Source organism: Panthera leo, chromosome B4 (assembly GCF_018350215.1).
Source record: "Panthera leo isolate Ple1 chromosome B4, P.leo_Ple1_pat1.1, whole genome shotgun sequence".
NCBI lineage: Eukaryota > Metazoa > Chordata > Mammalia > Carnivora > Felidae > Panthera > Panthera leo.
Window position 1 is genome coordinate 58,161,964 of NC_056685.1, and position 15,469 is coordinate 58,177,432.

Sequence of the window (15,469 nt, forward strand, 5' to 3'; positions counted from 1 at the left end):
TATGCAATTTTTAAACACCGGTTTGTCAAGCTATTAGAAAGCTACTAAGTTACTGGTTGTTCAACCTTCCTTCATCCAGTTTCTATAAGTATACTAGTAATGTGTTTGATTAAAAAAAAAAAAAAAGCAGCAGCCTTAAAAAAGATTTTAAAAACTTACTTGAAGGCCATTCATACAGATATTAATTTCTATTAAGAAATCTTATAGGGCTAGCTTTCTTGGGAACCTTAGCTGCTCTAGACCTGATTTTGAATCAATGGACACGTTTAAAGTTTTATAGTATATAATTTGTCTCACATGTTAAGATTTTTGCCACTTAACTAGTCTGCTCACAATTGCCACCCTCACTATTTCTTCCTCTTTCACTTGTTACTGCTCAGGCAACTGTTCAGTGTGTTCCCTCTCTCTCACAGGCAAAAGTCCAGCTCATGACAATACTGCACCCCAAGGCTCTGTGAGTGAGGACAAAACCACATTAAATCTGGTAAGGAAAGACACGCGTGTTGGCAATAAAAGTAATGATATAGTACGATGGTAGAACTGTCCCTTTAAATTTGTAAAATATTCTTAAAAGCACATTTTATCCTTTCAAAATATTAAGTTAATAGAATTTAATCACATCAATGTTTTATTGATTAAGAAGTTGGTGCCCAAGAGTCCCTGTGACTTGTCCAAGGTCACACAATAGAGTTAGAGCTAGGACTTCCTTACTCCACATTGTTTTTTCATTCATTCACTCACTTATTCATCAAAGGTCTACTGGAAACATGTTAAACATCTATCAATAGAGGACTTTTAAGTAAACAAATGTATTAATAAGTAAGGTTAAATAAAACAGTAATATTTACCTTAAAGATCTGTTCTAATTAAGAGAACATGTTCTAATTAAGGGAAGAAACATACAGTTACTCAGTAATATACAATTACGCAGTGTGGTTAGTGATGTAAAAGAAAAATGCTTGGGTTAGGAGGCCAGACAGTGTCATGGAGGAGGTACTTTGTGAATGGTATTGAATGCTATCCAGGAACCTGGAAAACTGCTATACAACATTATTTAAATGTTTACAGAAAAAGTTCTTTTCCTTAAAGAGAAAGTTCATTGCCACTGGTATGAATTTATAATTATTGGAGAGTAACTTGTAGACTATTGATCCAATTCCATGTTTCCTCAAGGGTCTTATTTATGTATTAGTCCCCCTCTGTATTGTATGTATACAGGTATGTACGTATATGTTATATGTGTGTGTGTGTGTGTGTGTGTGTGTGTGTGTGTGTGCGCATTGTTTTCTCATCAGTATATAAACATTGTTTTAGTTAGGCCCATTTGGTTTTAAGAAACAGAGACTTACAAAAGCTAACTCAAGCTGAGAGATGGTTGTGGCATAAATACATTTGAGGCAATAGGGTGGGCAAAAACTTTATAGTATTCTAGTCTGAAGGGAGTGGAATGATGGGATATGTGATTTGAAATCATCCTTTGTGGTGTGAAGTGTATATAGAGTGTAGTGTTGGCTAGCAAACATGCCAAAAGTGGTTGCCCCTTATAAAATAATAGAGGAATATTTGAGTCCTCTAATTTTTCATGGTAGTCTTCTGAGAAAAAGATTTTTTCTCATTTCAAGACAAGATAGAAATAAACTTAAAAATATGGGTTAGAATTAGAAAATGTAGTCATGGAGATGAGGTGCTGGTTAGGATGCCATTGATAATTCAGGCAAGAGATGAGGATAGTATGAATTTGGTGTGGATGGATAAAAGACTAATTTGGGAGAGATTTAAGGGACAGAGTTTATAGGACACGGTGATTGATAACCAGGGTAGGTGTGGGGGGTGCATGGGAAAATGTAGATACTCAGGATTGTGGCTTATCCAACAGAATGAATAGGATTTCATGAGAAGAGGGAGGCAGTAAGAAAGGTAAACTTTAGGGGGGAAAATAAGATTGGTTCAAGTCAAGTTTCAGGTTGATGGGAGACATCAATACTCTGAAAGATTACATATACAGCTGTATATCTATATTCATAAGTTCATTCCTAGGACTTTTAGGGGTAGACACACATTTGTGAGTTACCAGCTAAAAAAAAAAATATGTGGGTGAGATTTTTCAAGGAGACTTGGAAAGAGCAGGCGGGAAGAGCACACAGAGAATAATGGACTCTTGATGATTCCATTATCTAAGAAAAGAAGGCAATGACAGAAGAAACTCAGAAGGAGCTACTGCAGCAATGGGAGGACATCAGGAGATGAAAACCAAGGAACGAAAAATCTTCAAGGAGGAGGGGATTGTAGATCATTTTAGATGCCACAAAGAGGTCAAGTAAGATAAAGACTGAAAAATTTCCATTGAATTTGGCAATAGAGAGTTCACTGATAACTGGAAGGGGCAGTTTTCTTGGAGTATTGGGTGGAGGGACAGATGGGAGTTGAAAAACTGGAAATTGCAACTATGGACAATTCTTCCCAGAAGAAGCATGGCCATAAGGGAGAGGAGAGAAAGAAGATGCCACAGATGGAAGAGATTAGGGTGTTGAGGGAGGATTCAGAAAACTTAAGAATATTTAAATGTTGATAAGAATGACCCAGAGGTTTACCTTTATTACTGCATTTGTTACATTTTATCAAAGTCCTAGCTTCAATTATCTAAAAATTACATGACATGGTATCAATGGCTCTACCAAGGAAATTTGTCATAGACTTGCTTTTTATGGAAAATTTCTGAGAATGTTGAATAATTGTCACCATAAAAATGATTTTATACCTATTGCTTTCCCATTAGATTTTCCCAGGCAGTATAGTACAACCCTCTAATTAGGGTAATTCTTGTTGTATAGATATGTTTGTAGGATAGCTGGCCAGTGACCTTAAAATGTATTTATACGGAGTAAAAGCCTAACATAACACAATCCTAGTTGCTATTTTTGCCACCAGTTCCCCAACAGCCTATCTAGAAAGCTACATGTGATAGTCCTAGATCACCCCCACCTCTTCATGCATCCAGTCCTACCTCTCCATCAAGCTCCAGCATGTTTCTCATCTGCAGAGACTTGCCATGCTTCTGAAGCCATGGTGTCTCCCTATCTTTGTAGAGCACTTATTTATTCGCTTCTCATTTATTTGACAATCAAACCTAGTGGTTGCCTTGTGGTAATTTGTATCACTATTCATCTATTTCTGTCTTGTGTACCTCAACTACATTGGAAAACCCCTTAGAGCTAGTCCTGTTTTATTCTTAACCCCTAGTTCAGTTCTTTGAATATCACAGTGTTTTTGATAGAGTAGGGTTAGGAGAGGACAGGAAGTTGGGAAATGATTGGTTATGAAGGATTTCCACTCTATGTACAGCAATAAAATCTCTTTATGATTTTAGGAAGCTAAAGAGGAACCAAAAACAATAGATGAGCATAGAAAAGAATGTGCCGCAGGAGGTAAGGAATGTTCTCTCCCAAACCCCATGTGAACTTTTGTTCCTTGCTTATATTTTTATGGGTGAAATCTTTCTGAGTAAAGATGTGCCTATAATTCTGCATCTCTAGATAAAATCAGCCAATAAAACTGACTCTTGCTTCATTTTGTATCATTTTTGTAAAGCCACATTTATGTTACATTAACTATTAAGCTCCAGAGGACTTGTAATAGCTTCTACACTATTGTGAACAAAGAACCATGCCAGTGTTGGTAGTAAATTCTAAGCTCCACTTTGAGATTTTTTTTATTATCCCATCCAACAGTGAATGAGACTAAGTATTTAAAAATAAGTGCTAATATGCTTTGCTCCCCCTTTCACCTCCATTAGGATAGATTTGAAGCTTTGAAGTCAAGCAGACTCTACACTGGGTCATTCTCTGACTAGCAGATTTGGAAGAATATTTAACCTGAGTGTCAATTTCCTCATCTGTAAAATGGAAATGATGAGAAAAAAATTAATCTTTATTGAGAATTCATGTGCAGAGTTTTATTTAGTTCCCCCAAATATTCACTTGTATTAGATAGATAAATTGCAATTCAGTTTCCTAGCCTGTAGACTTTGGATGGTACAGTACCTAGCACAGGTTTGCTCCGAGGATTGAATAAGTTAGGTATAAAACAGGTGGAAAACGCTTGGCAAAGTTCTCATAAAAGCTGCTATAGAAAAATAAGGGCACCTGGGTGGCTCAGTTGGTTAATCTTCTGACTTTTTTTAAAGTTTTTTTTCAACGTTTTATTCATTCATTCATTCATTCATTAGACAGAGAGAGTGAGAGAGAAAGCAAGCAGCAGAGGGGCAGAAAGAGGGAGACACAGAATCTGAAACAGGCCCCCGGCTCTGAGCTATCAGCACAGAGCCCAACACAGGGCTTGAACCCATGAACTGTGAGATCATGACCTGAGTCAAAGTCAGACACTTAACCAACTGAGCCACCCAGGCACCCCAAGCATCTGGCTGTTGATCTCAGCTTAGGTCTTGATCTCAGGGTCATGAGTTCAAGCCTTGTGTTGGGCTTTGTACTGGGCATGCCTAGAGTCTACTAAAAAAAAAAAAAAAAAAAAAAAAAAAAGTAAAATAATATCATCCTTACTTTATACACGTTTGATGAAGTTGTGACTTGTTCCAGGTCACAGAGCTATAAAGGTCAAAGCTGGAACTTAAACCAGGTTTTTTCCATCTCTAATACTCTTCATAACTAATATATCCTTTTTGCAAAGTCATGAAGAGTATCATTATATGTAAAGAGCGTTGTTTTGGGACTGGCACATAGTAAACTTGTGACAGATGGTTGATATCATGTTTATTGTTGCTGTTTATTATTATTATTATTATTATGCTATTATACCACTACTATTACTTCAATGACTACTCCTGCTGCTGTTAAAGCCTTGATCTGAAGAAGGACCAAGGTGCCAGAGGAAGGTGTGCATTTAGCCATGGGATTGAGTCAAACGTTCAAATGCAAAGAGAGCAATTGGACTCTGAGACCTCTTCAGGTTTCAGACTATTCACACGATGATGTGTGAGCCAATGGTTTTAATGTCATTGTGATCCCAATAGCATAACATAACATTATCTTATATTTAAGAAACTGCATTATTTGCTGGCTGTTATTTCAGCTATACGTCAATGAAATGCCTGTAGTGGAGAGGGGACGTTTGATTGTGTCTTCCACTAAGCCTTTATAACCCAATAATATTTTATTGTCTTTTAATAGTTGCTGCTGTTTCCTCTCTCCCTGTAACCACTGTGAAATCGGTTAACTTTAAACAAAGTGACAAGTAAGTTCTTCTTCATATGGCATGCTCACATTTTTTGCTTCTCTATTGAATTACGTTTGAACACTTTTTTTTTTTTAATTTTTTTTTTAACATTTTATTTATTTTTGAGACAGGGAGAGACAGAGCATGAACAGGGGAGGGTCAGAGAGAGGGAGACACAGAATCTGAAACAGGCTCCAGGCTCTGAGCTGTCAGCACAGAGCCCGACGCGGGGCTCAAACTCACAGACCGTGAGATCGTGACCTGAGCCGAAGTCGGCCACTTAACCGACTGAGCCACCCAGGCGCCCCTGAACACTTTTTTTTTTTCTTATCCTACAGCACTTCTGCTAATGAGAAGGAGGTGGAGGTGAGTTTTGTCCCTTTAAGTTAAAAAAAAAAATGTTTCTGACTCCCTTGTCTATTGTCACTTCATACAGTCTATGACAAGCTGTCATACATTTGGTGTCTGGTTACCTTGGCAGTGACTAAGTGCAGGTAAAGCCGATGTATGCCAGCATTATGTTGCTGGGAGGAGAAAGTAATGACTCAGCATAATCCAGTATTAAGTTGAAATATTTCACTACAACCAATTTTCTCCCCTCACCTTCACATTATTTTGACAATAGGCTGAATTTCTCAGATTATCTTTGGGATTTAAGTGTGACTGGTTCACCTTGGAGAAAAGAGTAAAGCTTGAAGAAAGATCACGAGACTTGGCAGAAGAAAATTTGAAGAAAGAAATCACTAACTGTTTAAAGCTGTTAGAGGTGAGAACCCTAACATTTGGGGACTACACATCTGGTCATATTGTTAATAATGTTTTCAAAATTACATAGGAGTTTACTTTTATGACTAAAACCAATACCAGGCACCAAGCCCTGCCTGACTCAGATGTGAATTAGAGGAAGTAAGAATTCAGGATCAGGCTAAAATAAAAGATTGCTAATAGAGTATGAGCAATAAAAAAAAATGCCTCTTAAAATCATTGTGGGTCACCTGCCTTCTCTCCAAATGTTCACATAGGTTTCAGGCAGAAGAGTCATCATGCAGGAAACTGAGCAATAGGAGATAATATCAATTTTAAGCTTCAAAGAAGAGAATCAAAAGTCTATTTCCATTTAATTAACTGAAAAAAAGAATGGTGACTGATTTTAGTCTTGTCAGATGATGGGCAAGCCCTGTGTAGGTAGACAGGTAACAACTACTACTATTTTTCCATTTTGTGAAATAACCATAAATATAGAGATGGGTTGGAAAATTAAGAAGGTTATTTTTGGAAAAAGAAAAATAAAAATTTAGAAACCATATTCTGTTTTTTTTATTGTAGTAAAAAAACATAACATCAAAATTGCCATATCAACCATTTTAATTATACAGTTCAGTAGTGTTAAGTATGTCACACGGTTGCAAAGCAGATCTCCAGAACTTTCCCATCTTGCATACTGAAACTCTGTACCCATTAAACAACCCCGCTTTTCCCCTCCTCTCAGCCCCTGGTAACCACCATTTTACTTTCTGTTTCTATGAATTTGACTACCTCAGATACCTCATCTGAGTAAAATCATATAGTGTTTGTCTTCTTGTATCTGGCTTATTTCACTTAGTATAATGTTTTCAAACTTTATCCATGTTTTAGCTTGTGACAGGATTTCCTTCCTTTTTAAGGCTGAATAAATATTCCATTATATGCGTATCCTGCATTTTGTTTGCCCATTCATTTATCAATAGACATTTGAGTTGCTTCCATCTTTGGCTAGTGTGAATATTGCTACTCTGATCATGGGTGTGCAAATATCTCTTTGGCACCCTGCTTTCAGTTCTTTTAGAAATCTACCCAAAGTGGGAATAGGAGTTCCATTTTTAAGTTTGTGAGGAACCATCATATTGTTTTGCTTAGTGGTCGCACCATTTCACAATCCTATTAATAGTGCACCAGGGTTCCAATTTCTCCACATGAGGGCCAACATGGTATTTTCTGCTTTTTCGATAGTAGCCATACTAATGGGTGCAAGATGCAATCTTATTGTGCTTTGCTTTGCATTCCTCTGATGGTTTGTATTATTGAGCATCTTTTCATACATCTCTTTGTTGGCCATTTGCATACCATCTCTGGAAAAATGGCTATTCAAGTCCTTTGACAATTTTGTAATAAGATGTATGGTTTTTTTTCTCCTACTCCATAGGTTTCCTTTTCATTTTGTTCATTATGTTCTTTGATGCACAGAAGTGTTTAAACTTGATATAGCAGTATTTGTCTATTTTTGCTTTTGTTGCTTGTGCTTTTGGTGTCATATCCAAGAAATCATTGTCAAATCCAATGTCATGAAGATTCTCCCCTATGTTTTCTTCTGAAGTTACATAGTTTTGGGTCTTAAATTTAAATCTTTAATGCATTTTTTTTTAGTTTATGTTGAGAGAGAGAGAGAGAGTGTGAGCCCAGAAGGGGCGGAGAGAGAGGCAGAGAGAAAGAATTCTAAGCTGGCTCCACACCATCAGCACAGAGCCCAATGTGGGGCTCAAACTTACAAACCATGAGATCATGACCTGAGCTGAAGTCGGAGGCTTAGCCTACTGAGCCACCCAGGTGCCCCTTTAATCCATTTTTTTTAGTGTTTGTTTGTTTGTTTGTTTATTTTGAGAGAGGGAGGGAGAGAGAGAGAGAGAGAATATGAATATGAACATGATCAGGGGAGAGGCAGAGAGAGAAGAAGAGAGAGAATCCCAGGCAGGCTCCACACTGTCAGCACAGAACCCAATGCAGAACTTGATCCCACAAACTGTGAGATCGTGACCTGAGCCAAAATCAAGAGTCTGATGCTTAACCAACTGAGCCACTCAGGTGCCCCTATTCAATCCATTTTGAGTTTACTTTTGTATATAGTGTAAGATAAGAGTCCAGTTTCACTTTTTTTGATATGGATATTAAATGTGGACATCGATATGGGTACGGATATGGATATTGTTGGTTTGCAAGATCCTCAGGAGCTTCGTGGACATAATCTGAAACTAGCCCTCATATTCAGAGGGCAGGGAGAAACTGAAGGAAAAGGCAGGTCGCTCCAAGTTGGTAGATGGAAGGTTTAATAAGCAAAGAAATTTACATATGCGCTTGTCTTTGGTGGCTACAAGACAAGTAGATCTCTGCAGCCACCCACCAAATCTATTAAGTTTATATAGAGGCTTTACTGGGTTGTTATATATACCATCCAAATGATCTCAGCACTACATCATTATTTCAAGGCAGTGTTCTTGGGGCAGCTTCTCAGAGTGGGGAAGCCATATTTCAAGGACAGGAAGGGGGTGAATAACCTCTGATTACCTGGATCCAGCTGATAGATCAACTGGTGGTCATATCTTCTTGATGACCTCCATGAAAAGATATCCAGTTTTTCCACTGGGTCTTGGCATCCTTGTTGTTTTTTGTCTTTATTCCAGTACCATATTATAGCTTTGTAGTATGTTTTGAAATCAGAAAGTGTCCTTCAGCTCTTTCTTTTTCAAAATTGTTTTGGCTATTAGGGGTCCTTTGAGATTCCATATCAGTTTAAGGATGAATTTTTCTATTTATGCAAAAAAAAAATACCACTGGGATTTTGATAGGGATTGCATTGAATCTGTAGGCAGATTTCAGTAGAATGGACGTCTTAAGAAAATTGTCTTCCAATCCATGAACACAGGATGTCTTTCCTTTTATTTGTGTCTTCTTTAATTTCAGCAATGTTTGTAGTTTTTAGAGTACAAGTCTTTTACCTCCTTTGTTAGGTTTATTCATAAGTACTTTATTTTTTATGATGGTATTATAAGTGGAACTTTTTAATTTTCTTTTTGGGTTCATCATTAGTGTATGTGAATGCCATTGATGTTTGTACGTTGATTTTGTATCCTGTATCTTTTCGAATTTGTTTATTAGTTATAACAGTCTAGGGGTTTCTATATATAAGATCATGTCATATATGAACAGAGATTACTTTACTTCTTCCTTTCCAGTGTGGATTTCTAATGTATTACTTGCCTAACTGCTCTGACTAGGACTTCCAGTACTAGGTTGCATAGAAGTGGTAGGGTGTGCACATCCTTGCCTTGTTCCATATCTTAGAGGAAAATTTTGATCCTTTCACCATTGTGTATGATGTTAGCTGTGGGCTTGTTATATATGACCTTTATTAGGTTGACATAGTTTTTTGTCTATTTCTAGTTTTCTGAATATTTTTATCAAGCGTGTTGAATCCTGTCAAATGCTTTTCTGCATCAATTTAGGTGGTCAATGTGGGTTTTTATCCTTTAATCTGTTAATGTGGTGTATCACACCGGATTGATTTTCATATGCTGAGCCATCCTTGCATTAAATGAATAAATCTCACTTGGTCATGGTTTATAATACTTTTAATGTGCTATTGAAATTGGTTTGCTAGTATTTTGTTGAGGATTTTTACATCAACATTCATAAAGGCCAGTAGTCTGTAATTTTCTTGTGGTCTTTGGCTTTGATATTAGAGTAATAGTGGGCCTCAAAGAATGAGCCTGGAAATGTTTGCTCCTCTTCAGGTTTTTGGAAGACTTTTAGAGGGATTGTTTATTTTTTTAAAGATTTATTGTACTTATTTTATGAACAATTTTATTAAGTTTTCATTTCCCACAAGGGCCTTTTTTGGCTTAAAACAAACAAAACTCTGATATAGGCATTAAGACACAAGCAAGTTGAACACACTTGACATGCCCCCAGGTTATCTACCTATATAAAAATTTGAATAAATTTGCCATAAAGCCATAATGAGACAAATAACCAGTGTTTCTAAATATTTTATAGCCTATTACTAAGAACTAAATGAACTCCCATATAGAAACAAATCCTTTGAACTACTAGCAATTTAAAATTTAGTTTTAATAAGAAAACATAAAAAATACATATTGTTTATTGAACCCCTACCACCTGCCCAGGTCTAAATTAGGCTTTTTTACATTTGTTATAAAATGTAACACGACCACATGTGGAATAGGTATTATTATTCCCATTTTGTAGATGAGAAACAGTCACTTAGTATTAATGGCTAATTTATCCAAAAGCCGACAAGTAATAACATGTGACAAACCATTCAAACCCTGATGTGTTTCCATCACCATCTTTTGCTCTTGGCCCTGTCTACCTAAGTACAGTGAACGTATTTTCCTAGATTGGCATTCTCTGAATCATTCATATCATTTGATGTAGCATCAAACTAGAATAAGAAAATAGTATTGTTTACAAGGAAAAAAATACAGGGAATTGATTACAGGGAAAAAATCAACGCAATAAATGTGAACAAAAAGAAATAGATGTAAATGGTGAAAAGTTGAATTAAACTTGGAAACTTATTTCAACTTCAAAACTAAGCAGTGGTGGTATGAACCGAGACTTTTTTACTTATAATAGTTAAAATTTACTTATAATAGTTAATTTACTTATAATAGTTAAAATAGGCTTATTTTATTGTGCAGAAATGTTCTAATTTTTCTCCTGAAGCTGGAAATGCCTATTTACCAGAATGAGAAAAATACAGTTATATAAACTGCAGTGGTAAATTATACATGTTCAATTAATCCACAAGTACAGCCCTGGGTTTGCTTAAAGTTCTTTTTTTTTTTTTTTAATAATAAGTGTATTCGACTCCCCATCATTTATTTCACTCATCCCCCTACCCACCTCCCTTTTGGTAACCATAAGTTTGTTAACAGTTTCTCTCTCTGTCTCTTCTTTTTCCTTTGCTTATTTGTTTCTTAAATTCTACATATGGGTGAGATCATATGGTATTTGTCTTTCTCTGACTGACTTATTTCACTTAGCATTATACTCTCTAGCTCTATCCATGTTGTTGCAAATAAGATTTCATCTTTTATGGCTGAATAATATTCCATAGAATATACATAGCACATCTTCTTTATCCGTTCATCTATCATTAGACACTTGGGCTGCTTTTATAGTTTGGCTACTGTAAATGCTGCAATAAACATAGGGGCGCATGGATCCTAATTCAAAATTAGTGTGTTTGTATTTTTGGGATAAATACCCAGTAATGCAATTTCAGGTTGTAGGGTAGTTATATTTTTAATTTTTTGAGGAGCCTCCATACTGTTTTGCATAGTGGCTGTAGTAGTTTGCATTCCCACCAGTAGTGCATGAGGGTTCCTTTTTCTCCACATCCTTGCCAACACTTGTTGTAGAAAAATGGTTTTAATCTTCTTTCCATGTTTTGTAGAATTCTCCAATGAAGCCAACCATTACTGGACTTTGTTGGGGGAGTTTTGCTTCAATCTCTGTACTAGCTATTGTTCTATTCAAAATTTCTATTTCTTCATGATTCAATTTTGGTAAAACCATATTTTGTTTGGCTGACAACTAACATCTGCTCTTCCTTTCCCAAATGAATGTGGTTATTTAAACTACAATAGGAAACTATGTGTCTGACAATGGCCACTACAGTTGGTTAGCAACTCTCCAGCTGCAACTCACACATTTGTTTCTGTTTCAGAAGTGGCTGACATTTATTTAGCATCTACTGTGTGAAAAGCAATTTGCATATATTACCACTCATGTCCCGGTATTCCTGGAACGGGATTCCCATAGTTGTCTCCATCTGGCAGATGAAGAAAGAACAAACAGAAATGTTTACATAATATTTTTAGGATTACATAATATTTTTAGAATTACTTATAATCATATAAGTCAATATATGATGCCTTATAATTTTATTGACACAACTTTTCCTTTTTTAATGATATACAAAATTTATGGTGTTTTAGATTTGGGCAAGTCTTAGAAATTCACTCATGGAAACACAGCTAATAAGCAGTGGCTTGTTTGTTTCCAAATCTGTCCACTTAATTCTGTCTCTACCCTAGTGAAATGGATGGTCTTCCATCAGGAAAGGGCACAGGTTTGAAAGAAATATTCATGAGGCAGTGCAGGCATACCCATCTAACCTGCCCAATAATGCTTTGTAATCAATACAAGAGGAAGTATATAAGTCAGAACCATATCTAAATGTAGTATATTTCACTACTTTTCTTAAAAGTTCAAACCATGCTCCTTATACAATACACTCAACTCATTCATAAGCACAATTTCTCTACCATTACCAGTTAAGTATATCCTATTCTGGTAAGTGGAAAAGTGGTAGGCAGAAATGTGCACGAAAGAATGGCAAATTCAGGAAGTAAAGAAGGACGAGATCAATACTAGATATAAAAAGTTTTGTGAACATCTGCATAGTCTGTTTGATAGCCAACAATGATATTAATATTTCAGTACCATTCATTATTGGTCTTTGCTGCTTCTTTTCTCTTTCCACCAACATAAGTGAGATGTGACTGTCATTTGTATTTACAACATAGTGTTAGAATCATTTGCTGAATACTTGGGTTGGATATATTTTAATACTTTACTTTCTGTGCAGTCTTTAACACCACTTTGTGAAGATGACAACCATGCCCAGGAAATTGTTAAAAAGCTGGAGAAGAGTATTACTTTCCTTAGCCAGTGCACTGCACGAGTGGCCAGTAGGGCTGAGATGCTTGGAGCCATTAATCAGGTAATCTGTCTCCGTTTCTTTTGCTATGATGAAACTACTAAAAATTACTATTTCCCCTGAGATTATGGATTACACTTCTAGGAAGAAGTTTTTAAAAATACTTCTGTGTTGTACAAGATTTACGTATTTAATACGGAAAAAATGGAAAATGGAATATGCAAATAAAAATGTAAAAAAAAAAAAAACCCTCTCATAATAGCATTATCCAGGGACAGTCATCTAAATCATCTGTTCCAAATATCAATTTCACACTTTCTCCTCAAATCTTCATCATGTCCTTCCCCATCTTCTCTATCAAATAACGACTTTGCTTCCTGCCTCAGAGAGAACTTGGAGTCATTTGGAAGGGAACTGCCACAAGTTCCAAACCTAATAACATCTCAACCCTCATACTTTGCCTTCCTTCACAGTACAAAACATGAGTTGTTTCTAATCCTGTCTAAGGCTAACCATCTCAACTGTATACCAGAATCCATCCTCCTAATTTACTCAGAGTCTTGGGGTCTGATTCTCCCTATTTTCCTTCAAAAATCTTCAACTTTCCCCACTGTATTGAATCATTCTCATGAGAACACATATATAGTGTCTTTAAGATGGAAAAAAACACAAAAACAAATACAATAATCTTTGACCCTTTCTTCTTTGACTACCACCCTGTTTCTCTGCTCCCATTTCCAGCAAATTTCCTCAACAGAATTGTACTCATGGTCTCTAATTTGTCCCCTCCCATTCTCACTGAAATCTGCTCTAATTGGCCTTAACCTACCTATTTTCCTTAACCTATCTGCTATATTCAGCATGGCTGAGCTCTTTCTCCTCCTGGAAGTACTCTCCTCACTAGGCTTCTAGGTACCACATGCTCCTGTTTTTTTCTCTCTACATCATGGGTCACTCCCTTCCAGGCTCCTGTGTGGGTCCCACCATTCTCCCAGGCCTCATCAGTGGGGCCCAGGGCTCCATCCTTGTACGTGTGATGTTCATCTTCTTCAATCCCCATACCATCTTATGTAGTCAGCTGATGACTCCAAAATTCACATGATTATCCTAAGCCATTGCTGTGAGTTCCAGACTAGAATATACTAACTACAGATGCAGCATTTCCACTTGGATGTTTGACAGACAATTCAAACAACACATATATATTATTTGACAAACAATTCAAACATATATAAAAATAAACTGCCCATGGTCTCTCCAAAACCGGTTTTACTCATAATCTCCTTATCTCAGTCAAGGGTAACTTCCCTTCCAGATTATCATATTGAAAATCCTTGGGAGCAATTCTCCACACCTTTCTCTCACACTCTACCTCTAATGCTACAGAAAATCCTATTTATCATCAGAATATATCCAGAATTCAACCACATGTTTCTTTCTCCACTGCTACCACCTTGATCTAAGCTACCATTCTATGTTTTAGAGATTAATACAATATTTTTCTAAATGGTCTGCCTGTTTGCATTCAAACCAAATACTCCCTGCAACATAATCTGTTCTCCATAAAGCAGCCAGAGTAATACTTTCAAAACTTAAGCCAGATCATGTTTCTTTTTGGTTCAAAGTCCTCCAGTGGCTCCTCAGTTTTTTTCAGAATAAAAACCAAAATCCTTATGATGGTTTAAAAAGATCTACATGATTCCCCTACCCTCTTACATCTTGAAATTAATTTCCTAAGTTTATCTTCCTGAATTATTGCACTCCAGCCAGACTGGTCTCCTTTCTGTTCACCAAATATGGGAGTAAAAATGTAGTTTGTTTAGAATGTGTTCAAAATTAGTGACTATCAACTTAATATAGACTCCTATATACTTAGGATGTTAGATACAAATTTTAATGGTAACCACAAACCAAATACCTATGATAGATACACAAAAATAAAGAGAAATGAATCCAAGCATAACACTAAAGAAAATCATCAATCACAGTGGAAGAGAGCAAGAGAAGAAGAAAGGAAGAGAGAACTACAAAAAAAAAAAAAATAACAAAATGGCAATGAGTACATATGTAGCAATGATTACTTTAAATGCTTTAATCAAAAGACATAGGGTGACTGAATGAATAAAACGACAATACCTGTCTATATGCTGCCTACAAGAGACTCACTTCAGAGCTAAAGACACATATAGACTGAAAGTAAAGGGATGGAAAAATATTTCATGCAAATAAAAATGAAAAGAACTGGGGTAGCAATATTATATCAGACAAAATAGAATTTTTAAACAGACTGTAACAAGAGACAAAGAAGGTCATAATGATAATGGGATCAGTCCAACAAAAGGATATAAAATAGTAAATATCTATGCACTCAACATAGAAGCATCTAAATACATAAAGCAAATATCAATAAACATAAAGGGAGAAATTGACAGTAATACAGTAATAGGAGGTCACTTTAATACATCACTTACATCGATGAATAGATCATCCATTCAGAAAATCAATAAGGAAACAGTGGCTTTGAATGACACATTAAGACCAGACGAACTTAATGGACATATACAGAACGTTCCATCCCAAACTAGCAGAATGCACATTCTTCTCAAGTGCACATGGAAAATTCTCGAGATTAGATCACATGTTAGGCCAAAAACAAAATCTCAATAAATAAGATTGAAATCAAGCATCTTTTCCAACCACAACAGTGTGAAACTAGAAATCAATTTTAAGAAAAAAAAA

The 15,469-nt window shown here is 36.1% G+C and overlaps 1 protein-coding gene across 3 annotated transcripts in view; it reads left to right on the top strand.

The window, feature by feature from the left end:
- IRAG2 (inositol 1,4,5-triphosphate receptor associated 2) overlaps nucleotides 1-15,469 on the top strand; it is a 135,275-nt gene that overhangs the window by 109,539 nt on the left and 10,267 nt on the right. For all 3 annotated transcript variants that reach the window (XM_042946085.1, XM_042946083.1, XM_042946084.1), the window contains 6 exons: nucleotides 414-484; nucleotides 3,368-3,425; nucleotides 5,184-5,247; nucleotides 5,568-5,595; nucleotides 5,855-5,995; nucleotides 12,659-12,793. In XM_042946085.1, the coding sequence (XP_042802019.1) occupies nucleotides 414-484; nucleotides 3,368-3,425; nucleotides 5,184-5,247; nucleotides 5,568-5,595; nucleotides 5,855-5,995; nucleotides 12,659-12,793 (497 nt within the window). The remainder of the gene's footprint in view (nucleotides 1-413; nucleotides 485-3,367; nucleotides 3,426-5,183; nucleotides 5,248-5,567; nucleotides 5,596-5,854; nucleotides 5,996-12,658; nucleotides 12,794-15,469) is intronic.